This window comes from Empidonax traillii, unplaced genomic scaffold (assembly GCF_003031625.1).
Source record: "Empidonax traillii isolate 1590-97213 ecotype Southwest subspecies unplaced genomic scaffold, ASM303162v1 scaffold654:size409090, whole genome shotgun sequence".
Lineage (NCBI taxonomy): Eukaryota > Metazoa > Chordata > Aves > Passeriformes > Tyrannidae > Empidonax > Empidonax traillii.
In genome coordinates this window covers 317,113-341,157 of record NW_020955847.1, presented here as the reverse complement: position 1 = coordinate 341,157, position 24,045 = coordinate 317,113, and the positions used below count along the sequence as shown (strand labels likewise).

At 50.7% G+C, this 24,045-nt stretch overlaps 1 protein-coding gene across 1 annotated transcript in view; it reads right to left on the bottom strand.

Moving 5' to 3' along the window:
• Positions 1-35: 35 nt before the first annotated feature.
• HIVEP3 (human immunodeficiency virus type I enhancer binding protein 3) overlaps positions 36-24,045 on the bottom strand; it is a 270,521-nt gene continuing 246,511 nt past the window's right edge. Inside the window, exons 8-11 of the mRNA XM_027899286.1 lie at positions 20,501-20,676; positions 11,085-11,183; positions 3,822-4,882; positions 36-1,132 (exon numbers count right to left, since the gene is read on the bottom strand). Of these exons, the coding sequence (XP_027755087.1) occupies positions 323-1,132; positions 3,822-4,882; positions 11,085-11,183; positions 20,501-20,676 (2,146 nt within the window). The 3' untranslated portion in view covers positions 36-322. The remainder of the gene's footprint in view (positions 1,133-3,821; positions 4,883-11,084; positions 11,184-20,500; positions 20,677-24,045) is intronic.

The following is a 24,045-nucleotide window of genomic DNA, read 5'->3' as shown; positions in this document are numbered from 1 at the left end:
AAAAAAAAAACAAACAAAAAAACACACAACAAACAAAAACCAAAGGTCTAACAAACCCCCTTTCCAAAAAACCTCTAAAAAAATATTCACAGCCTCAAACAGTTTTGTACATTTCAAGCAACAAAAGGTATAGAAAAAGGCACAAGTAACTGCATACATGTGGAGATATAATACCAGACTGGGACAAAGAAAACCAGGACTTTTCCATGGGTTTGGTCATTCACTAGAGTGCTCCTTATCGGTGATTATACTAAAGGAAATAGTGTTGAAAATGTCTGCTGATTTTACAGAGGAAGCCTAAAGGCGGAACAGACGGAGGTTTTTAAGTACTTCCCGCGTTTTCATCCACCTTTTTTTGAGTCTGACCTAAATCTGCGTGCTCTGGGTGGGGGCTGCTCTGGCCGGAGGTGCCCCCCGGGTGCCCGGAGAGGCTCCCGGTGCGCAGGGAGAGGGGATGGCTGGGCGGGGGCTCCGGGGGGCAGTCGTCGTCACACGGTGGGGCATCTGAGATGAAAGTGCAGGGTGACTCAACAGAAGTGCTCGAGCTGCCAGATTGCTTCTTGCCCGTTTGTTTTGGGGGTTCTTCCTCCCCGCTCGTCGGAGGCTTTGGACGGTGCTCGTGGGGCGTGCTGGGGCTGGCCGGGCCCGCCTGCTCCTCCGGGCTGGGCTCAGCCAGCGCTTTTACCCTGTGTTCCTCCTGCTCTGTCTGCTGCTGAAGCTCATTAGTCCTCATTTTCTCCTCCAAATAACCCCCACTGGGCTCCGGGGACAGCGTGTACTTGGAAACCTTTGCAGCCGCCGGGATTTGTGGCTCCTCGTCCCCCTCGGGAGCCCGGCCGAACTCCACCACATCTCCGCTTCCAGGGGCGAAACACCCGGCTTGTAGGGACACCACGGAGCCCGGCACCAGGCTGGGGTGGGAGCTGGGCCTGGCCTGCACCATCTGGATGCCCCCGATGGGGATCATGGGGTACGGGGTCCTGGTGAGCTGCTGCGAGTGCAGCGGGAGGTGGCTGAAGACGTTCTCCTCCCCTCGGCCCGGGCCGTGGATGTCGTGCGGTGCCTGCAGGGGCCGGGAGCACACGGGCTGTGCGGGGCCAGGGGAGCGGGGTGGGCTCCGGGGCTCGATCTTCTGCGCCAGAGAGGGAAGAGAAAGAGCGGGATCAGTGCGGGGAACGAGTTACAGCTTCGGCATCGCTAACGCTCGCCACGAGGACGGGGTTTGGCGTTTCGTTCTGATCGATCGACCGCGCGAGACGCGGAGCTCCAGACCTTTAAGGAGAGGAGCAACACAAGCCCACAGCATTTGCCTTCTGGGCACAGATGTGTCGTGGTCTGCTGGGGCACAGACCCAGGGCTTTGGCTTAGGCTTGGATCACTGTAAAATCAGAAGTGGTTCGGGTTGGAGGGGACCGTTAAGGGCCATCTAGTCCAACCCTCCTGCCACAGACAGGTTGTTCCAAGCCCTGTCCAACCTGGTTTTGAATGTTCCAGGGATGGGTCATGTACTACCTCCCTGGGCAGCCCGTGCCAGGGCCTCATCACCCTCCTACTAAGAAATTTCTTCCCTGTATCTCGTCTGAATCTCCCCTCTTTCAGTTTAAAACCACCACCCCTCGTCCTCCTCTCAGAGCTGCCTCTGAAACCCCGGCAGAGGATGGCAGTGGTTGCTGACATCAGAGCTGCTCAGGAGCCCTTTTCAGCCCTTTTCCAGCACTGGGTTCCTGAGAGCCTGGACTAATGTTATTTATTTTTTACTGCACTCTCTTAGAGCAGGATTGCACCCTCACAGCTGCTGATTGCAGGGATGCTTCAGGCCGAGCGAGAGGCATCATCAGCTCTGGTTTGACCAAAGCACACCCAGTGTGGCCCCACCAACCACCCTTATGGGTGAGATTTTCTCTCGAAACCAAGGGTTAAGGCCCTACAATTTTACCTTTTCCTCTTTCTCTCCCGGTGCTTCCCATAGTTTCCTAATGTACATCATGGAGAGATATGGGGCTAAACAGAAAGGGATTAATTAGTGATGAGGTCACAACTAAACCCCTACACAGGACTCCCAAGAAGGGGAAGCAACAGAAACTAAAATCAACTTTCCATTGAGATGGGGATCAGTGATAAAACAGGAGGATCCACTTAATTTCTTTGTAGGATTATGGAGAACAATCTCCTGACCCTGTGAGCTGGATCTCTCTGAAGAGGTGACAGAGGAAAGCAGCAAAAGAGGGCAGAGAGGAGAAAAAGCAAGAGCCACCAAAGGTGGTGGGTACTTGGTCAGCCCAAACACTTGCTAAAGGTCACTTATCCACATGGAGTCTTGGCCAAATCACTGTAGGGGTGCTGGGAACCCCCAAACAAATGATCTTAATGGTGCAACAGCCACCAGAAGGGGGAACTGCCTTCTGCAAGGGAAGAGAGATGGTCGTGGTGGGACTTGACAGAAAGCTTGACACTGAAACTAAGCTAAGAGCATCTTCAAGCTCTGTTTAGGATCTGATAAATCCACCTCTGGTCTTTCTGCCTCTTGTAGCCTTACCAGGAATGTAATTTTTTCAACGAAAGCCCTGCTGTCCATCTGGCTGAGATGTGGGAAGTTTTCCATTCAGGTCTTTTTTGTTGCTTTGGAGACACATGAACAAAGTAACTCTGGAAGGATGAAAGGAGCAGGAACAGGGAGTAAAAAGGTGTTTGAGAAGAAGCTGAAAGGTGAGAATGGGCAGAAAAGCAGGATCTTATTATCTCCTGCTGTGGGCTTGGAAGCTTAGGGGAGTTGCTCAAAGTAGTGGCAGCAGGCAGTTGTCCTGACAGAGATGCTTCAGGGTGGAAGGATGGGGGTTTCCTGAGCCCTGAGATTCCCCCCAAGGAGTTAATTGACAGGAAAGGGAAATAGCATTAAAGGAAGCAAAGGTTTGGACCTAAAGGAAAGGACAGTCTCTGAGAAGGTGAGATAAGGAAGCAGAAGGAAGGCAGCACCACGAGAACATCATCATGGACATGGAAGGAACGCACAGGGGCTGGTCTGGAGAGGACCTGGGCCAGCATCTGCCATGGCAAGTTCTCCAGGGGCTGTGGAAAGGTCTCTCTCTTCCCAGTGCAGCCCCTAAGGGCTGGAGTCTCTCCTCACACCAGTGTCACAGCAGGGCAACTCGTGTTCACCAGCACAGATTACAGCAGAGCCAGGCACCCCAGAGGGATGGGGAATGTTCCACCACACCAGACATTAGCCTGCATGGAGCAGTGGGAGGAACGTGCCACTTTCCTTTACCCGTAGGAACTGTTATGTCCAGCAGAAACATTAAATAGTTTTCTGGACCCAGTGGGAAACACCTCTCTGTGCTGAAGAGAGAAGCGAGATGAAATCAGAGATGTCCAAACAAACATTGCTCAGCAGTTCATCTAACAGAGGTCTAACACGGCCCAGGAGGCAGCAAGGGCTGTTTCAGATCTGGTTCAGGTCACTGACCAGTGAAAAACTGGCACAGCTTCCCCCCCCAGCTGGGGAGATCTCAGGGAGGGGTTTGAAACTCCCAGGAACAAAGAGGCTCTTAGTGACAATTAGTCACTAAGTGGTTGTCCTTGCTGCTTGTCTCAGCAGGACACAAGTTGGGTCAGGAGTGGAAATAACCCCTTGGAGAAGGGACAGCTTTATTTCCCTTCAACTGAGAAGGGCAGGACCCAAATGGGTGCAAAGCCCATTGCACTGTCCCTTTCCTGTGACATTGGTGACAGAGTCACCGTGCACTTGGCGTGACGACCTTCCTTAAATGCCACCTCACAGAACCTTCTGTGGGGTCTGGGAGGCAGGAGGGGACTGAACTTACCAGCTTGGACTCGTAGAGCTGTATGTTTTTGCCAAAGAACCTGTGAGGTAGAGGCATCGAAGATAATATCCCGTGCTGGGCTTGATATGAGCTTGGAACTTTGTCATCCGCCGCTGATTTGCTCGCGCCAGGCAAGTCCTCCTTCCCTGGGAACGGGCACCTGGGTGACTCCAGGGAGCCTGGAGACAAGGCTTTCTTCAGGGATAAGTATCTGACCGATGACATGTCTCTGCTGGGTGATGAGTGTCTCCCAGGGGAGACCTCTCCTTCTGGGGGAAGGTGTGTTCGTGGGGACAGCTCTCTCCTGGGGGACAGATGCCTGCTGGGTGACAGCTCCAGCCTCGGTGACACACATCTGAGAGGAGATGCCTCTCTCCTGGGAGAGACCCGCTGGCAGGGAGACAACCCCCTCCCTGGGGACAGGCACCTCAGAGGGGACAGTTCTGCAGTGGGTGAGAACCTCTTGGGAGACGTTTCATTTTTGGTTAACAAGTGCTTTCTGGCCATCACTGGCCTGCTGCCACTACCACCCCTGCCAGAGTCCTGGCTGGGAGACCACCTTCTCCTTGGGGAGGTGTCTTTTGAGGTTGACAGGTCCATGGCCAAGGACATCTGTGGCCTGGTGACGGACTCTCTTTCAGCAGGAGCCAGTTGTTCGGTGGAGGTCAAAGCTGGTCTGTGGAGACTCAAGAAGCTGTGGCACACAGCAATGTCACTGCTGTCTGCTGACCACTTGGCTTCCAGCCCCGAGGAGGAGGCCTGCTGGCCTTCACCTGCTTTTTGGGTGCTGGAAACGGTCTCTTGGGCTAAGGATGTTGCTGTTTCAGTGCCTTCCTCTTGAGAAGATGGAGAGCCACCTGAAGAGCGCAGCAGGAGGGTGGTGTGCATGCCTTCAGGCAGCTTCAGAGGGGGCTCATCTTGGCTCTCCTCTTCCTCCTCATCCTCCTCATCCTCATTGTCGTCATCATCGTCAGATTCCTCGAGGTCTGAAAACTGGTGTTCCTCAACTGGCTCGGATCCCTCCCGCCCCTCAGAGTCCTGGAATAGGTCTTCACTGGTTCCTGGGGGGATGGAAAACACAAAAGAGTGTCACACACACACAGGGTCTGTGCTAAACCTGCTCACAGGTTCTAAGGGCACAAGAAGAGAGAGGACCTGGCTCTTTTCTGCATCAGTCCTGCCCTCTGTGCCAACTCCACTCCCAGTATTCCCAGTAGACCCCAGTGAATCCCACCACTGGGACCTCCTGCTCGACCCCAGTCTCAATTCCAGCCATTGCTCTGTCAACACAAACAGAAAAAGGCCTTTAAGAGATGAGGGAAACACCAGCACTGTCCCCTTTGAGTGGGGGTTTTTATGAGGTTTTGTTGCAATGGTGTCTCCAAAATAACATCAGAGTTCCCCATCTCCACGTGTTGGACCTTTTCCTGCCTAGATTTCCTGACAGTTAAACACCAGCAAGACAGACCTTTTACTAAAAATGAAACAACAGGGTTGACAGAACCCCTGTGGATTTTCTGTACGTGGAAGGCCTTGCAGGGGGATGCTTTGTAAACAAGGGCTTGTAAACACTGAGGGAGATACAAAAAGCAAATTCTAAAAGGTTGTAAATATTTCTGCAGGTAAAAAAAAAATACAGCATCTCTCTCCTGCTCTGCGGGCCAGCAGGAGCCTTCAGAGCTCAGCAGGAGCTCCGGGGCAGATCCCTGCTGGCTCCCCCTCTGCTCTGCTCTGCTCTGCACAGACAAATCTGCTCCTCCCCGGCCAGATGTGCAGCGATCCTGGCAAAGGGCGAGCTCAGCCCCGAGAGGTCCATCGGGAACAGCCACTGGATGTCACTGCAGCTCAAGGAACTGCTCTGCCAGCAGGCTGCGAGTCTGGAGGGGCCGATAATCACCAGTTTACAGAGCTCTGCCTGCGCCGAGCACCCAGAGGAGGGGGCAGAGCTGCTGGGACACGCTTGGCCCCTGGCTCTGGAAGCCTGGATGCTGCTCTGGCACCTGTGTGGAACTAATTGCAGCACTGCTGGCCCCTCTCCCCACCAGTTCAGCCCGGGACACTGTTCCCCCTCTGCTGAGCAGTTTCCCTTTCAGAGCTGCCATCTGTCAGCAGGAGCAGCCAAGGGAGCTGATCCCGAGATCACCTGGGAGGTGGCTTGCAGAGGGGACACAGCCACACACCAAGAACTCCCTCTGATCCATGAATAAAACATCTAAGTTTGTTTATTTTGAATACCAGGGCCTTACTAAATGCTCGGGAAGTATTTGGCATTACCAGCGACAGGCACTTTCCCATGGCCGATGATCCGTCCAAGAGCCAGCCTGAAAACTGAGATGGAAAGGAGCTTCTCATTCGCTTCCCATCCCATTCCAAGGTATCTGTTAACTGGCCCATGCAGCCAGAACTCTGCCAGCGTGGAGGGAAGGGACTGCTTCTCATGGACAGCTCAGCCTGCCCTGCAGAGCCCTCCACAGCGCTGGGCTGTTTGCAAACTCCCCAAAAGGAACTGAGCTCAGAGCAAACACGATTCCAAACAAGCAGCTCTCCCAGCTGCAGGGTGAGCCCTGCATATTTCTGGCCTGGAAGAGGAATGTGCTTCCCCAGCCGAGCCAGGAGCCAGCGGGGTTGGACATCTCGAGGGGTTGGGGGCAGGCAGGGCCTCACCCATGGAGAGCCTTGCCCTGGGTGGGCTCAGTTTCTGGCCCCAGTCACACAAGGGATGGGCACTGGTCGAGGTCAGGAGTGGGGAGTGAGGGGAACATGAGGCCAGTTTGCATTTGCCACCACGGGAAAGGTTTCAGTGAGTCCTGGGACGGCCCCCAGGGAATCCGCCTTGGCCTCCTGACACAATTCCAGCAGGCAGGAACAGAGCTCAGACCTCAGTTTGGGCTTCTGGCAACCCAAATCCATCTGCTGAGCTCATGGGGAGAGAAAGGGCAGGTCAGGAGAAGACAGAGAGAGAGGGAGGGAGGGATGGAGGAAGGCAGAGAGAGGGAACTAGTGGGAATGTGTCCTGTCGATGGCTCTGGCTGACGGTTCCATTCCACTTCATTTCCATTTCATTTCATTATTTATTCCAAGGTTATTCCACCCAACTGGTAGCAAAACCAAGGCAGGAGTGAGGAATTAGACTCCAATCTCCTTTTATAGTAACACCCCTTGCTTTCTTCTGCCCCTTAAATAGAAATAAAAACAATCAAGTGAAATATAACCCCAGTTTAAAATAATCCAGGGAGTTTTAGGAACTGCTGCTCCCCAAAGGAAAGCACAGCAACCTTCCTGCTCTGCCTTGTGTCACGTGGAAATTCTAGTCCTTTTTTTGTTATTATTTTTTAATTAAAATAGTCCTTTAATTTCTAGTTCTGAGCCTCTTTGCAAAGAACAGAGAGGATACTGTGGCTACTCTTTGGCTACTCTGAGAGCAAGGAGTGTGACACAGCTGTGAGCTCTGATTTCTCATGCACCTTTCTGCCATTTTTATGTTATTTTCTCATCCATCCAAATAGCCCCAATCATTACAGTACAGAATCCCATTTTCTGACCATCTTCCTGGCTGCTTTAGTTACTGTTTACTTGACATTTGTGAGCAATGGGCCTCCTTGCTCAGGGAGCAGAATTTCAATTTTCAGTAGAAGTTCAGAGTTGGCTTTAACCAGGTGAAAAAGAAGCTTGGAGGGGAGCAAGGAAACATCCCCTGATCCCACACCTTCCCAAGTGCACCTTTCTGCATTCCTGCCTGGCAGCCCATCCCCTTTACACAAACACAAGGGATCTGCCTCAATGGGAGGGAAGACGGACTTTGTGTTTTTATTTTTTTTTTTTTTTTCAATTCTAAAATTACATGGATTTCTTGCATAATGCAATAAATTCCAGACAGCACAACACATTCCAGGGGCAGCCTCCCAGCCAACAGCAACATGGGGAGGGGAGTCCCTTCCAGGAACCCTGTGCAGGCAGGTGGGGCTCAGCACGTGCCCAGCCTCAAACACCCAGGGATCGGTGATTTCCTGGTGCCCAACACCAACTGATGGTCCCATCCCTCACCTGGGGATGCCCACGAGCCTTTCTGGGGATTTTTGGACCTTCTCTCCCCACAAGGCCAAAGGCTGAGAGCAGCTCAGCCTCATCCCCTGGCAGGGCTTTCACACCCAGGGGGATTTTCCCCACTCTCACCCTGTGTGCCCTGGGGGTGAATGGCTCTGGAATCACAAAGGAAAACATTCCCCTGGCCTGGTGAAGGGAGCCCTGGAGCTCCAGTTCCACGGAGCATAAATAGGATGTTGGATTTTCAGGTTTGCAGCAGTGACACTCAATTAATGTGATTCATTAGTTCCATAATGGAAAGGTTTAAAATAACAGTTGTTCTTTCAGAATTATGCAACCAGTATTTCAGAGCCACTTTCCTCTTTCCCTAACCAGCTTTGATTATAGAATCATGAATGGTTTGGGTTGGAAGGGACCTTTAAGATCATCTCATTCCACCCCCTGCCATGGGCAGGGACACTTTCCACCAGCCCAGGGTGCTCCAACCTGGCCTGGGACACTTCCAGGGATCCAGGGGCAGCCACAGCTTCTCTGGGCAACCTGTGCCAAGGCCTGCCCACCCTCACAGCCAACAATTCCTTCCCAATCTCCCATCTCTCCCTGCCCTCTGGCAGTGGGAAGCCATTCCCTGTGTCCTGTCCCTCCATGCCTTGTCCCCAGTCCCTCTCCAGCTCTCCTGGAGCCCCTTTAGGCCCTGCAAGGGGCTCTCAGGTGTCCCTGGATCCTTCTCTTCTCCAGGGGAACCCCCCCAGATGCTCCAGCCCTGGAGCATCTCCTTGACTTCAGTGACCTGCAGAAGTGTCACCTACATGTGGTGTAAGAGCAGGGAGAGACTTCTGGGCACCATCAGTGAATCAATTATTTAAAGTGAGTTCCTGGGCTGAAAGATTTTCCCAGCAATCCCACACGGGATCAGCCTCCCCCTGCCACTGCTGCCAGCACAGCAAAGCTTTAATATCCAAAACTTCAGACATAAAGCACCTTGGAGGTGCCAGTGGGCAATGCCTGGTGGGCACAGTGTTCCCAGCCCTGTGATACCCTGGCACCACCCCAGCACAAGGAGCTGCAGCTGCAGCAGAGCCAACCCTGTCCTGCAGGGAAACACAAAGTGATTTATAATCACCTGTGGAGGAGGAGTGTGTGACACTGCCCGTGTCCCAGGAACAGCCTCATTCCCAAGAAAGCCTGGGATGGACCTGCCCCCAGCAGGGGAGCGGGGTGACAAGCAGTGTTTGTTGTTCCTGGCCAGTTCACATTCCCTGGCTCCCACTCCAGGACTGGCTCAGCTGATGTTCACTCGACAAAAATAACCCTGGCGCCCTGTGATTGCTGGAGCTCATTTTAACCCTTTGCCAGCAGCCCCTGGTGGGCCATGGCAGGATGAGAACCAGGCACGGGGGAACCAAACTCGTCCGGGCTGAGACAGGGAGTGAAACAGGGAAAAAGCTGCTGAAGTCATCCAAAAGGGCTGCTTTCCCACTGGGATTGCTGGGCTGGCAGCCAGGAAGGGGCAGTGGTGTTGTGATCATGCAACACAAACAGAAACACCCCCCCACCCAGGAATAACTTCACTGGCACAAAACAGTGCTGTGGGCTCAGTGCCTCCAGAATTTGGAGCAGCCTGGGATCAGCCACACACAGGAAGTTGGACAAGTCCCTACAAGATGATCCTGGTGGAAAAGTCCTTCCCTAAGGGCCCTTCCAGGAGAAAAGTATCACCTGTGCTCCCAGAGCCTTTTCCCCTCGAGAGCTGTGCAGTGTTTCCTGTAAATGTAAATGGCCTGCTGAATGCAAAAGACCCCAAATTTCATGGGGACTTGAGCTCTTCTGCCCCTAAAGCTTAATCCCCATCATTCCTCTGCAGAAGCTCCATCCCTGAATGCTCAGGGTGTCACTGAGGGAAAGAGAGCAGCAATCACCAAAGCATTCAAGTGCTCCCTGGGGACCCACAGTCCAACCCTTCCCAGCTGCCAGAGATCATTTTGGGTTAAATGATTGGGGGCTGCTCTCTGATAGAGAGTCCTTCTCCAAGAACAGACTCACTCCTGAACCTCCAGAGCCCTGGACAGACTCTGTGTGTGTGTGTTTGTGCAGAAGGAGATGAAAGAAGGAAGCAGGTGAGTCAGGGGAAATGCATCTCCTCATAAAGCACTCAGAATGATGCCACTAAATGTCACAGCCCTATGTTATTCTGGTTTTCCTGGCTCTTTCCCTGCTGAGAAATCTTCCAGATAGTTGCTGACCCGGATGATTCACCTCCATCCTAGCCATGGACACGTGAGGGTGAGGGATGAGGGAAGCAGGTTCCCCCTGTGATGTCCCTGGGACCCCCCCAGTGCCTCAGGATGCAGCCCAGGTTTGCACTGGGAATTTGGAGCAGCCTGGGATCAGCCACACACAGGAAGTTGGACAGGTCCCTGGAAGATGATCCTGGTGGAAAAGTCCTTCTCTGAGGGCCCTTTCAGGAGAAGAGCATCACCTGATCGCTGATATTCCTGCACTGCTGGTGTCCATCCCCACCGCCTGCAGGGGCCATGGGCTGAAGGGTCACCCCCACACTCACTCTCACCACTCTGGCTCCAGTAAAATGTACTGCCAGACCCTACTCTGAGGTGCCAGGGCTGCTTTTTCTCCTCCACCCATCAAACTGTGCTTGCAGTCCCAAAGTGGGGGTTCACAGCCTCAGGAATTACATCCTCAGGGTGGGTCTCATTTTGCTGCTTTGAGACTCCCTCCACATCCAGGAGAGACCTGGGCTCTCCCAGAGCAGTCAAGCTCCTCAGCTCCCTGCTAGAGACACCCCAAAATACCTTCTCATGCCACAGATTCACTATTTATTATGATGCACAGAGCCCACACGCTGTGCTGGGCCACCCACCCCTGTCCTCTGTCTGCAGCCAAAATGCTTCAGACAGAATCACAGAGTCACTGAGGGTTGGAAAAGACCTCCAAGATCACCAAGTCCAACCATCAGCCAGCACCACCACTGTGTTCACCTCTAACACACAGCCTGTCCTACTGGTGCACCCCCCCCCAGGATGGCCCCAAACCCCACCCCACACACAGAGAAATCTCCCCTGGCTGCTGGAAGGAGCCTGGGCTGGATAAAACCTCTCCACATCTTTGGAAGGGTGATCCATGGAGCCCCTGCCTGGATGCCTGAATGCATCCTGCCCTCTCTCAGCATCAACAGCAGGTTTATAACGTGAAGGGTTTTACCTTCTTCGGCTTCCAGATCCACCAGTGAAGATACCAACACGCCCATCTCCTGACATTTTTTGCTGTGGGCCTTTGACTTCATGTGTTTAGTCAGATTCCCTGAAAAGAAGCAGAAAATAGATTTTGGTCAAACGTGTCTCTTTTTTTTTTTTTTTTTCTAATTTTTATTTCATTAGTTGCAAGTTAGAACTGTGGCTCTGAGGTAGACAAAGATCTCTGACTGTCCCCAGGCCACTGTCCTTGACAAACACCCCGTGACACCAGGTCAAGTCCTCCCTTTATCCCTTTGCTGGGGTGCCAGAGGAGGTGCTGGAAGGAGGTTTGTGGGACCTTTCAGGTGTTGTGCAACCTGAAAAAGCCATCAGGGCACAGTTTTGGGCCTGGGGGGATGAGAAGTCCTGGGCTGATCTCAACTGTGATGGTGCAGCAAAGGGAAAAGAGTAGGAAAGTAGGGAAGAGAAACATCTCAGTGCAGCATCACCTCCCGCCTCATCCCAGCACACCCATCTGGAGGTGAGAAGCTCCTCAGCACCACAGGGTTGGTTCTACCCTGGTCCAAAACACCTGTAGATGTGGCACTTGGGGACATGGTTTAGTGGTGGCCTTGGCAGTGCTGGCTTAGGTTGGGCTCAGTGATCTTAGAGGGCTTGTCCAACCTCAACAATTTCATGATTCCACAATAAAATGAGGGTTTGAGTTGACAGCAACAGGGAAAAACCATTTAAAAGCCTATTTTTCCCCCAGCAGGATGGCTCAGGGGCTCTGGCATGGACCAAAGTGCCAGGGACAAGTTCTGAGGAGCCTCTGGGACACAGGGGCTGACAGCACTGAGCAAGTGAGGTTTTCTTGGGGTCAGGATGGGAAGAGCAGCCCCTGGGAGGGGCAGGAGGGGCTGTGGGGGAAGTTTATCCCTGCTCTGGGTCAGGGGGATGGGAAAACTATTGAGCATCATGGCCTCAGGGAGCTCCTCTTTATTTCCACCTCCCAGGTTAATTAGACAGTTATTAACCCCACTGACAGCCAAGGGAAATGCTGAACAAAGGGGAACATTTGTCCAAGGGGGAAAAGTAGGTGGAACAAAGAGAAAAATAAAAGGGTAGGAGAAATAAAGATAAAAGGTCCCATTTTACCTGCTGTCTCCACCTATTATAAATATATATATATATATAAATATATTATCAAATATATAATTCTAGATATTTATAATTATATATTTTTATATAAATATATTTATAAATGTATATGTATAATCAATCATAAATGGTTTGGGTTGGAAGGACCTTAAAGCCCATCCAGTTCCACCCCCTGCCATGGGCAGGGACACCTTCCACCAGTCCAGGGTGCTCCAAGCCCCGTCCAACCCGGCCTTGGACACTTCCAGGGATGGGATTTATGGGCTGAGGAGGATGAGAAGAAACCTGGGCTCTGCTGAAGCTCCACCAAGGGCTGTTTAACTCCCCATCATAGCCCAGGAGCTGCCTGAGCATTCCCCATTCCCAGGATGTGCCATCAGCCCTCCTGGTAGCTGACTTGGAGGGCAGGAAGGAACACCAGGCTTGCTTTTCTCTCCAAAATTAAAAAAAAAAAAAAAAAAAAATTCAGCCCCAAAGTGAATTCTCTGACTTTCTTCCAACGTTCACTGCAGGCTGAGGTCCCTCAGCTGGTGTCCTGCAATCCAGAGAGTCCCCAGGTCCCTGAGCTGGTGGGAGCACAGAGGGCCTCTATCAACCTCTGCTCTGCTGCTCTGGACAGCAGAAATAAATAAGCAACTGTTCAGTGGAGCAGAGAATTACCTGTGACGCCCTCACATCTCTGAAGAGTCCCATAACCACCTAACTCAGTTTCTCTTCAGCCCATGAATTATTTATTTAGCCCATTTTATACAAAATGGAATAGCTCCAACAGGAAAGACCAGGAGAGACAAAGGCTGACTATATATCCTCGTGTATCTGGCACCCAACCTGGATGTGGATTCAAGGGATATTTAATAATTTAAATGCGGCAAACCAGCTCCAGTGAGAGAGATTTATTATTTTAAAGCTGAAATACCCTCAGCCCCACAGTGAGGACACACTCAGGTGGGAGGAGGAGGCCAGCTTGGCTCAGGTCCTTGCTCCAAATCAAACCCCTCTTTCTCCACCTCGGACCAGGAGTTTTGTTGTGGGCCCAAAGACACCCGGGGAGACAAGAGCTGTTCTCGTGGTCACCTCTGGTTCCAGTGAATCACCATTGTTCCAATAAGAAAAACTGTTTCAATGAAAAGTCTCCAGCAAGTCCAACTTGTGGCCTCATGGAGCTGGAATTTCATGTTGGATCTAACTTGGAAAAACACAAACTGAGTCAAAGTGTTGAAATCAAGCCCTGCCTGTCCATCACACACATGCCAGCTCGGCTGGCAGAGGGACCCAGCTCTGCTCAGTCACCACAGCAAAAGCCCTGCCTGGAATCCCTCCAGGGGCAAGAAACAGAAAATCAGCCCCAGAAAAGCCTGCTGTGACCAGGGGGTGCTGCTTCTCCTGTGCTCTGTGGCACCCCTGCCCTCAGCTGCGGTGCCATGCTGGGATGAGTGGGGAGGGGGCACCCACCAGGAATTTTGGTGCTGCCACAGCCCCCAGACAAGCTCAGAAACTCCCTGTTCTACATCCACCCGGCTTTGGCTGCACCAGGAGGGCATGGCATTAATTCCTGAGGGGATAACATGGATTCCTGAGGGGAGGGGGCTGCTGAATGCAGGGTCTAGGGCAGGACTGCAGCCCCCCCTGTGCTGCAGGGCAGGGCCAGGGGGATGGGATCACTCGTGGGCATCACGGCCTCACCTCTCTAATTCCACCTCCCAAATGACAGGCAGGTTAATTAGACAGTAATTAACCCCACTTACAGCCAAGGCAAATGCTGAACAGAGGGGAACATTTATCCAAGGGGGGAAAGTGTTGGAACAGAGAGAAAAAATAAAGGGTAGGGGAAATAAAGCCAAAATTCTCAGTGACCACCGAGGCCCCCTCAGCTTCCCAAAGGCTGCTTGGACAGAAAGGTCCCTCCTACTGCCTCAGCTCCAGTGCTTTCCCATCCCTCTCCCTCTCCTCTGCTGCTGCAGGAGCAGGGCAGGGACGTGATCTCAGCCCCCAGCCCTCCAGCTCCATCTCCCTGCCCCTCTGCCGTGCCCCCGCTCCCTCCTGAGCTGCAGTTTGGGTTCCCAAACGCTGCCAGAAGCCACCAGTGCCACTTCCCCTTTCATCTGCCTTCCCTGGAGGCAGCTGTCCCTGTGCAAGGCATCCCTTGGCCACTGCCCTTCCTTCCCCAGCAGGCTCAGGGTGAGCTGGAGCCACAGCACGGGCAGTGCCAACCCCCATGCCAGAGAGTTCGTGCCAAGCACCAAAGCACCAACTCATTGCAGACGTTGCTTTCCTTCCCCCTCTCCTCTTTTTTCTGCTTTCTCTCTTCCCTCGTCCTCCTTTGGCCAAACACCAAAGCACCAACTCATTGCAAGTGTTGCTTTCCTTCCCCTTCTCCTTTTTTTTTCTGCTTCCACTCCACTCTTCACCCACCACTGATCAACAAGATCACCCTGCAAAGCTCCTTGGGGGCAAATCTCCCCCCCTGCCCATCCCAGCACACCAAGAGAAATCCCAACAAAACAGGGATGCTGGAATCCTTCCAGGGAAGGGAGATTCAGCAGGATGGATTCCCATCTGACCCCTCTGCAACGCTCCAAAGGGAGTTAAAAGCTGGAGGTTGCTCTCCACCAGCTGAGGAGCTGAGTGATCATCCTGGGAGCAATTTGGAGGAAAAGGATATTTATCTTATCAGGGCTCTCCCTCTAGTTTGTGGGTTTTTTTAGACCCCTTAATTAATGCTGGCAGGATTAAACTCCAAAGTCCTTCGGCAGATTTCCAGGAAAATCAACACCGCTTTGCCTGAGTAAAAGCTGGATATGAATCCTACCAGGAAAGACTCCCAGCTACTTGTTGCCTTCCAGAGATTTGGCTCCCAACTTAAAAAATAATAATAACAATAATAATAAAAAAGAAGAAAACCATATAGCATTGCCTCCTTGAAAACCCTGGGGAAAAAAAAAAACAAACAGCTATGAAGGAGCAAGAGAGAAACTACCAGGCAGGGATTTAGACAGCAGAGAACTTCACTGAACCCTAAGCAGGTAAATGGGTCTCACTAAGGACTGTTCACCAAATAATTCCCAGATTTGGAATAAACTGGCTATATTTCCATAATTTCAGGAATTGGTGGAGCCCTGTCCAGCCACTGGAGGAGCACAGGCAGTGTCAGCACAGCTCTCACCACGCCTGCCCACAGCTCTGGGTTCCAGCTGCTTAAGCCCTTCTGATGCTGTGAGGTCTTATTTTGGACTTCAAGCAGCTTAAATCCTTGTGTTGTTTGGAGAAGGCTAAAACTCCAGTGTTCCAAAAGCACCTAAAGCAGCTTAATAGGGACTAGGACTGATTTCCCAGTTCACTTTAAAGAGGGAAATTAATTTTTCGGAATATCCATGACCAGATTTTAAAGGTGGCAGAGTTACAGCAAAATGGAGGGAAGGGAAACATTAAGATTCCCCAAAAAATTGATCCTGTCTGTGCTGGGGATACACAAAGCTTTCTAGCTCTCCTATTAAATCTGATCAGTTCAGCAATAACAACAACAAAAAAAAAAACTCCAAACAAAACCAACTGTGTGATCTGAGCATCAAGGCAGCAACAGGACACAAACGCAGCTCCCAGGACTGAAGAATTCTCATATTTCTCCTTTAAAATAGTTTGCAAGAACAGCAACAGCTGCAGGAAACTCCCATTTTGACAGGCTGGGAGAGCTGGGGGGGTTCCCCTGGAGAAGAGAAGGATCCAGGAGAGCTGGAGAGGGACTGGGGACAAGGGATGGAGGGACAGGACACAGGGAATGGCTTCCCACTGCCAGAGGGCAGGGACAGATGGGATATTGAGAAGGAATTGTTGGCTGGGAGGGTGGGCAGGCCCTGGCACAGGTTGGGCAGAGAAGCTGTGGCTGCCCCTGGATCCCTGGAAGTGTCCAAGGCCAGGTTGGAGCACCCTGGGCTGGTGGAAGGTGTCCCTGCCCGTGGCAGGGGGTGGAATGAGATGATCTTTAAGGTGCCCTCCAGCCCAAACCATTCCAGCCTGTCATGATTTTGCTGTGAGATGCCCTCACACACAGAGAACCAGCCACAGGCCGATGCTCTTCATCCCAGATAGATCCTTGAAACAGATTTTATGTGGGATTTAAATAATGCACAGGCCTTGATTTAGGTCTCAGTGTGGAGATAATGTCCCCAAGTGAGACTTTAGGATAAGGAAAGCTTTAATTTATGTCATTCATTGGGCAAAATATTTCAATTTTAATTTTTTTTATTATTATCTTTTATACTTATTGACATAAAGATTAAAGGAGAGAATTTGCACTTCAGGCCTGCCTGTATTGACATGGGCTATAAAATATTAGTCACCTTCTGGATCAAACCTATCAAAACTGTTCTTCCAGAAGGGTACCCAGGCTGGGTGTGCAGGTTCCAAAATCCTGGGAATTAGCACATTTTCCATTAAGGCTTGTGCTGAGCCTTTAACAGCAGCACTATTTAGACAAAATCACAGTTAATATTTCACCGAGCTCACCAGTCCTTCACTTCCAGCACTCATTTCTTTTTTTTTTTTTTTTTTTTTTTAACCTTTCTCTGGTTAAAGAACCTTTTTTCCTCACAGTGTTTCATCTCCTGTCTGGACCATTGGGCCGTTTTGTGTTCCCAGAACACCATGTCGTGGAAGGGAACAGCAAATTCCTGAGGATAATTTTGTTCTCATCCCACTGGAGGCTCGAGAGGACCAAACCCTTCTCCCAGCAGTGGCTCCACAGGGATGCTCAGAGCCTTTCCCTCCTCCCAGTCATTAAGGAAGGGCCCCAGCACACAGGGATATTTTGCAAATCCACCTCTCACTCTGCCCTGCTCTCCCAGCACTTCATTCTCCTGTAGCTTCCAGCCAGTTGGACCCACTCTGTACTTTCCAGAGGAGGCTTAGCAGGAGCTGAGTCTCCTGGAGCAGTAACAACAATACACTGTGCAGCCACAGCCCTGCCTTTGAGGGCTGAGGGGGTAATGCTTTTAATATATTGGCATGTTCAATAACCTCCCTGCCTGTCAGGGGCTGATTTAAGGAACTGCAAACTCATTTATTAAAGGAAGGCTGTGGCTGAGGCCACGGAGAAGTCTGGTGTCTGGAAACTGTGAGTGGTCCAGACTGTCAAACGGGTCTCTTCAGCCAGCAGGCACTGGTGTCCTTCACACAAGCACCTTTGAAAGGATTATGAAGCTCCTCGTCCCTGGTGACCCCCGAGCAGAGGCAGCGGCGCTGGCACAGCGCGTTCCCCACACGGTGCCCGGAAATTCAGGGGCAAACTGAAGCAATCAGGACGTGAGAGACTGATGGGAGGCTGAACAGGAACAGCAAATAGCTGTGGAGAAGGAGAATGTCTGCATGGAGAGGGGACATTAATGTGCCAACGCTGCCCCACAGCCCCAGATCACCCAAGAGCGGGCTGGAAAATGAGGGAGACCAGGGAAGGCTGGGCAAGGAAGAAAAAAAAAAAGCTCTCCCTCTGACCTTCCTGAAAGGGAAAACTGTCAGACTGCAGCTTTTTCTCCATTTCCTTCCTGCTAAGAAAACAATGAAGAAGCTGCTTAACCTCTTTTAAACAACCTCATGGAGGCCACGATCACAAACCTCTTCAGGGAGCTCCACAGTGGAGGCAGAGACACCTCATTAAAGAGGCACCTTTATACCTGGTCCAGGAACAGAAAATCAAGACAATCCTTACAAAGCAAATTTCCAAGACTGTTGTTTCCATAAGCTAAACGAGCGCACACAAACACACACGCACACAAAAATAAATCTCACGGATTTGCTTTAAAATAATAATAAAAATAAATTTCCCCTGCAGTTCAGCAACCCAAAGGAACAGCTTTGCTTCCAGGGACAGAAAGGTATAAAAAGCAGACAATTAGTGAAAAGGGGAAAATGTTTTGTTGCAAAAGTTTTCCCAGTTCTTGGAACACAGATATGGATTTTCTGGAGTGGGAAGGGTTGGGGGGGGGGTGGTGAGGTACATTTTAACCAGATAAAGATCCTCATTAAAATTACTAATAAAAACCCATTTAACTGCTTCCAGCCTACTTGAGAGTTTAGAGCATTAGATCATGCTGGAGAGATCTACCACAGCCAAAATGAAGACAGCTCCACAGATATCCCCCTGGAGTTCATGCTGAAGGCTAAAATTAACTTTGGAAAGCTGACTTCTAAAAAAGCTTCAACTCAGCTCATATTTTTGCCAGTGCAGCCCAGTACAAAAAGCTGCAGCTTCTCCATTCTACAACAAGCTGTGGTTGCAAAACCATCCCCCAACCCCCCCCCGCTCCCAGTGAATCAGGGCCCAAACAAACCCATTCTAGACTGTCTGCAAAATGAGGGAAACATCCAGTCCTGCAAACCCCCTGCACCTCCAGGTCACCCTCCAGCACCACCAGCACTGATTCTGCAGCTGGTGGTTTTATCAACACACATTTTTTTTTTTCCATTCTCCAGCAGCTCTTCCAGAGGTCCTTGTTGTGTTTTTACCCAAAGCTCTGGGGAGGATCAACACCCCCCAGAGCACAGCCAGGCTCTGACTGTCCCCCCCTCCCAGCAAAGAGCCCTTTTCATGCAATTCCGAGTCACCATCATGCAACTATTTATCCTGAAAATCACTGATCCAGGGAGGTTCTGCCCGTTCCATGCATCCACAGGCGAATGGATACTTTCCCATTCAAATCCCAACAGGGGGTTGTTGGGTTTGGGTTTGGTTTTGGGTTTTTTGTTTTGTTTTGTTTTGTTTTGTTTTTTGAAGGAAGCATTTCCATGCTCCCTTCCCCATGCCAAGCCAAAGAAGGGAGGCTGTTTGCAATGGGTACAGTGAGTGCTGACAGATCTTGTGCTTCGAGGGAGCAGAGATGAAGAGCAAAGCAGCCAGAGGGGGGAGATGGTGAAAAGGATGGTTTGATCACAGCATCCTGAATAAAAGCCCGAGAGAAGCATGGTGGGAAGCGAGGTGAGGTGAAGGGAGAGGCTGAACGGATTCACCTCTCAAAGGGAAACCTCAGAACGAAGGAAAAGCAAGAGAGGAAGAGGAAGAAAATGAAGCAGAAATAGCTCCAGGCTGGGAGGGTGAGAAAGAACCATCACTCGGATCTGCAGCATGAGAATCTGGCCTCGAATTCAGTCTCACTTCCCCACACTGCCAGTGACAACCAACACGTTGTTACCCAGAAATCACCCCCCAGCTTTACCAGTAAAGCTCCAGGCACTGTCCACCCACAACCACCAGTGTCTGGGTCACTTCTCTAGCAGGGACATGCCCTCCACTGTCCCTTCTGGGCCAGCACACGTGCCACAGCCCAGGCAGCACCCAGTGCCTCCTGCCCACACCCACACTGTGCCACTCCCTTGGGTGACATCGGTTTTTGACTATCCCTGCTGTGGCATCTTCTGAGACCTGCAATGATGGAGCTACAGGCAATGGACATTTTAGCATATCCTCAGTTGGAAGGACCCCCAAAGATCATGCAGTCGAACCCCTGGCCCTGCAGAGACACCCCAGCAATCCCACCCTGTCCCTCAGAGTGTTGTCCAAACACTCCTGGAGCTCATTATTTACGTCAAACTATAATCAAGAAACTCAGCTCCTCATCTTTGTTACAAGACTTGCTGCACCCAAAGATGGAGGGGACATTGGTCAAACCCACTCCCACGAGAAGTTAAAGGGACCTGGGCACCTCTGGCACTTCTGAAAAGTCCCATTACCCACTGATTGTTGGTTTTTACATGTTCCTGACAATGTTCACTCACACACTCACTGAGGCAATGACAAAAGGCTCTTGCAAAGAATATCTAGTGGCAGTGAGGCTGTGGATCATTAATGACTAATTAATGGCAATTAATGTCCTGGAATGGAGGCCTTTAGAGAACAAAAGCCTACTGATATGATATAGAAAATGTGGAAGCCGCATGCAGCTGAGGGGGATGAAGATGGGCAGTGCCAACAGATCTCGAGAGCACCAGCATGAAAAGCCACCCAAAGATGCATCCAGGTGCTCCATCAGGGAGGTTTGCCTGGAGCTCCTGCTCTCATTATGGGGTGGTTTTGGGCGTGAACCCCGTGTTTCAGGCTCATTCCCTTTAAGAAGCACAAGTGGGACGGTGCAGGCCGGAACGTGCAGCCGCAAACGCAGGGCTCTTCTGAAAACATCAGCCACTTCCAGGCTCCCTCATCCCCCTCCCTCCAGCTCCTGGGAAGGCTTCCCCTTCCCCTGCACCCCCAGGAAGGCTCTTTAAGTGAGAGCAGAGAGGGGGGCCACGAGCTCTTACCTTTGGTTTTAAAAGCAAAGTTACAGTACTTGCAGACGTACGGCCTGACGTCTGTGTGCGTGCGAATGTGCTTCTTCAGCATGCTGGGTTTCTTGCAGCGAATTCCACACTCCTCACAAACATACTTCCCTCTTCCACGGCCTCGCACATACACATACTCTTCGTTTGATTTGTACCTATGAGCGACAGGTGTCATGATAAAGGCAAAAAAAAAAAAAAAAATCCAAAAAAAAAATAAAAAATAAAAAAAAAAAGAGCAGATTCCCACCTCCAAAAGAAGTCACCGCTTGCGTCACCGCGACACCCCCACGGGGCTCGTTTGCCGTTCGATAGCTCTGGGTTAGCAGCCTAAATGCAAAATATCTTCAGAAGCTTTTTTTTGTTTTGCCTCGTCTGGAATGTGTTGTGGTGTCCTACATCTGCTCCTGCGCGCGGGCAAACAGCCCAAGGGCTGAGATCAGTCACCCAAATGTCCGGACATTTGGTGTTCCCCATCCTCGAACACAAAGGGAGGCACTCGGGGTGCTCTGGGTAAGGTGTGGCCCAGCCCAGCCCAGCTGCCTCAGTCATCTCTCTCCCATAAAACATGCCCAGTCTGTCCCTGCACCGTGAAACGTCCTGAGGAACCTCCTGGGATCCAACCTGGCTGTATCCCAGCTAAAATTCCTGGGATCCAACCTTCCCACCCACTGGCACGAGGCAAAAGCCACCTGAGAAGACACTGATGCCACACTTCAAGCTGTAATCCCTGCCCAGACTCCTGATAGGATGGGACACCCAGAATGGACACAAAGAGAAGAAAACATCCATATTTTTGGATAAATAAATTGTGCTACCACTAAATGTAACCAGCACAGACTCCAGGCTCTTTCATCTTTGGCACAATATCATGGCTTAGGTTTACCCAAGAGACCAAGATTGGTCATCCATCCTTCCTTCACATTATACATTCACTTCTTTTCTGTCCAGGCAGCATGATGGGGGTTTGAAAAATACTTGTAAGACTGAGACAAGTCATTTAGTCTCCTGCTGCTCAGCAAATGAAGTCTGCAATTTCCTGTACTTGCAGCACAAGAAGAATAAGGTAACACAAAATTGGTCCCCTCAGATTTCCAAGAGGCCACGTTTTTGAAGCACTCTACTTCTTGCAACTCATTTTTCTATCCAGTAGGAATTAAGTCTGGTCTTCAGAAATCTCTAAACATCCATCTTGGAAAACCAGGCCTTCTAAAGCCCTCTTAATAGGGGATCCAAAGGCATACAACACCATCAGTCACCTTTTAGTATCTTCCCAATAAAGCCAGTTCCAAATCAGGATGATGAGAAAACAGCAGCCAGACTGACAAATAATTGAATAAAAACAGCTGCACTGGAATAGATTGAGCAATTAAATAAGTGAATATAGAATTAATCCTAAGCCCCTATGTATTCATAATGAAGGAAAAAAAAAGTCATTTAAAACTGAGTAAAAAAAATACACAAAGATGATTAATCCAGCCCTGAACTGATGGGATGAGAATGTCATGGTCTGCAAGGGATGCACCCGTGGAAATACATCCCAGCTACCTGCAAGAGTGGATTTAGAGGCAGGTAAGTCACAAGGACCCCTTGATGTCCCACCCAGGCAGAACATTGTTTCATTGCCTAGGAAGAGTCCAAGCAATCTCAACTCCACGTGGGTGTTTGGGGGACCTGCTACACCTGAAATTCAGATTAATCTTGCTGGGTGGCCCCTGGGAGGGGTGAGCTCAGGACTTAAACCCTTCCCCTCCTGCCAAGTGGTGCCTGAGCTCCGGGGCAGAGAGGGGAGCAGATGCTGAGAGGATGCTGAGTAGCCCATGCAGCCAGGTGATGAGGTCACAGACTGAGGTTTGGACACAGACTAGAGAAGAGAGAGGAAAATGGGTGTCTAGAGAGCCCCAGTTTGTACCAGCATCAGCACCACCAGGTCCCAGTGTCCAACATGGGAGGGAACAGTTTGTGTTTCTGTCCTTCAGCATCAGGAGTCCTCTAGATCACAACCAGGGGCATCTGGTAGCCCACATACTCTATTTTATCCCCTGTGATTGAAGCCACAGCAATGCCATCTACTCCATGCCATTCCCAACCCTCCAAAAAACAAACTCAACCCCCCAAAAATCTCCAAACTCCAACATCAATACCCTTCATCCCAAGGTTCTCATTATCTGGCCAGAGGGGACTGAGCTGAGGTCTGCAGAGCCCCCACTGTCTCCCAGCCTCCAGCCCAGTATGCCCAGTTATCTCCGTGCCAGGGCACACATAACTAATTGTTGGGGATGGCCCATGTCCCTTTTTCAGCTGGTGACTTAATTTTCAAGCAGCAAAAAGAATCAGGAGTCCTGATTTCTCCTCCTCTGTTCAGGTTTGTATTTGAGGTTTCCTTCTCGCCCTCCTTTCTCCCTGTCATTATTCTGGTAATCACCTGGCCATTTAAAACATGAAATTGCTCCTTTATCAGCCTTGTACTTGCACTACCCCTAATTACACTCTCACATGGAAATCTCCGAGCAGGTTCTTTGTGTCCAACAGTCCCTTCATCAGCCTCATTAAAGCAATTGGGGCTGGCTCCTCCTGCAGAAAGGGGGACATTTGATTTAATCTGAAATTAAACACTGCAGCTTATCTGACACCCTGGGAGACTGAGCCCTCCTTCAGCACAGGCATCTGCCTACAGTGTCAAACAGGCAGGGAGAGCAGAGAAATAGGAAAAAAAAAGGAACCTAAAGGAACACCAAACCAAAGCAGGAGAGAGCAAGAGGGGACAATGCCATAACACAGAGAATGCTGCTGCAGATGCCATCTGCCTGCACTGAAGGCTGCAGTGTATTTATGGAAATAACTGCTTCAACATGATGCTGGTTCCTCTGCTCATGTGCTCATATGATTTGCATCAGAGGGACAAATCAGTGACAGCTCGCTCCGTGTGAGGATTTGCCCTGGACAAAGGATCCTCCTGCTGGAACCAGATCCCACAAAAAGCCACAGCTGGAGTTTGTGTCAGCAGATCTGGCCTCCCCTCCCAGAGCACTGTGGAATTCATAATCCCATCGTTAGCAACTCACACCTCCTGCAGAGCCACACTCCATCTAACACCGAGAGGATCTGAGAGGCTGGGGGAGAAATGGCCATTATGAGCCCAGAGACTAATTTAGGAAATAGTTCTTTCAAACAGACACAGAAAAAGATTAAAATTGAGTCATTTGATGCATTTCTGAACGCTTATTTGCTGGGTTCCGTTCAATTTTGTCCAACCACCACAAACACTTCCCAGAGCGGGAGGAACTGGCACAGCCATGGCATGACCACCAGCAGCACCAGATTCAGAGGCCTGAGGGCCCCCAAATGGCAGGAGGCACAAGAAACCCAGCAATGGAAAAACATGGACCTGGAGAAAGCTTTGTCTCAGCTCTTTCCCTAACACTGAGCTGAAACCCAAAGCCACGAAGCATTTCTTCCTTTGAGGCTTTTAGGAGGTTTAGCTCTCAGTATCTGCTGTTACAAATACCTGACCATCCTGTTTAGCC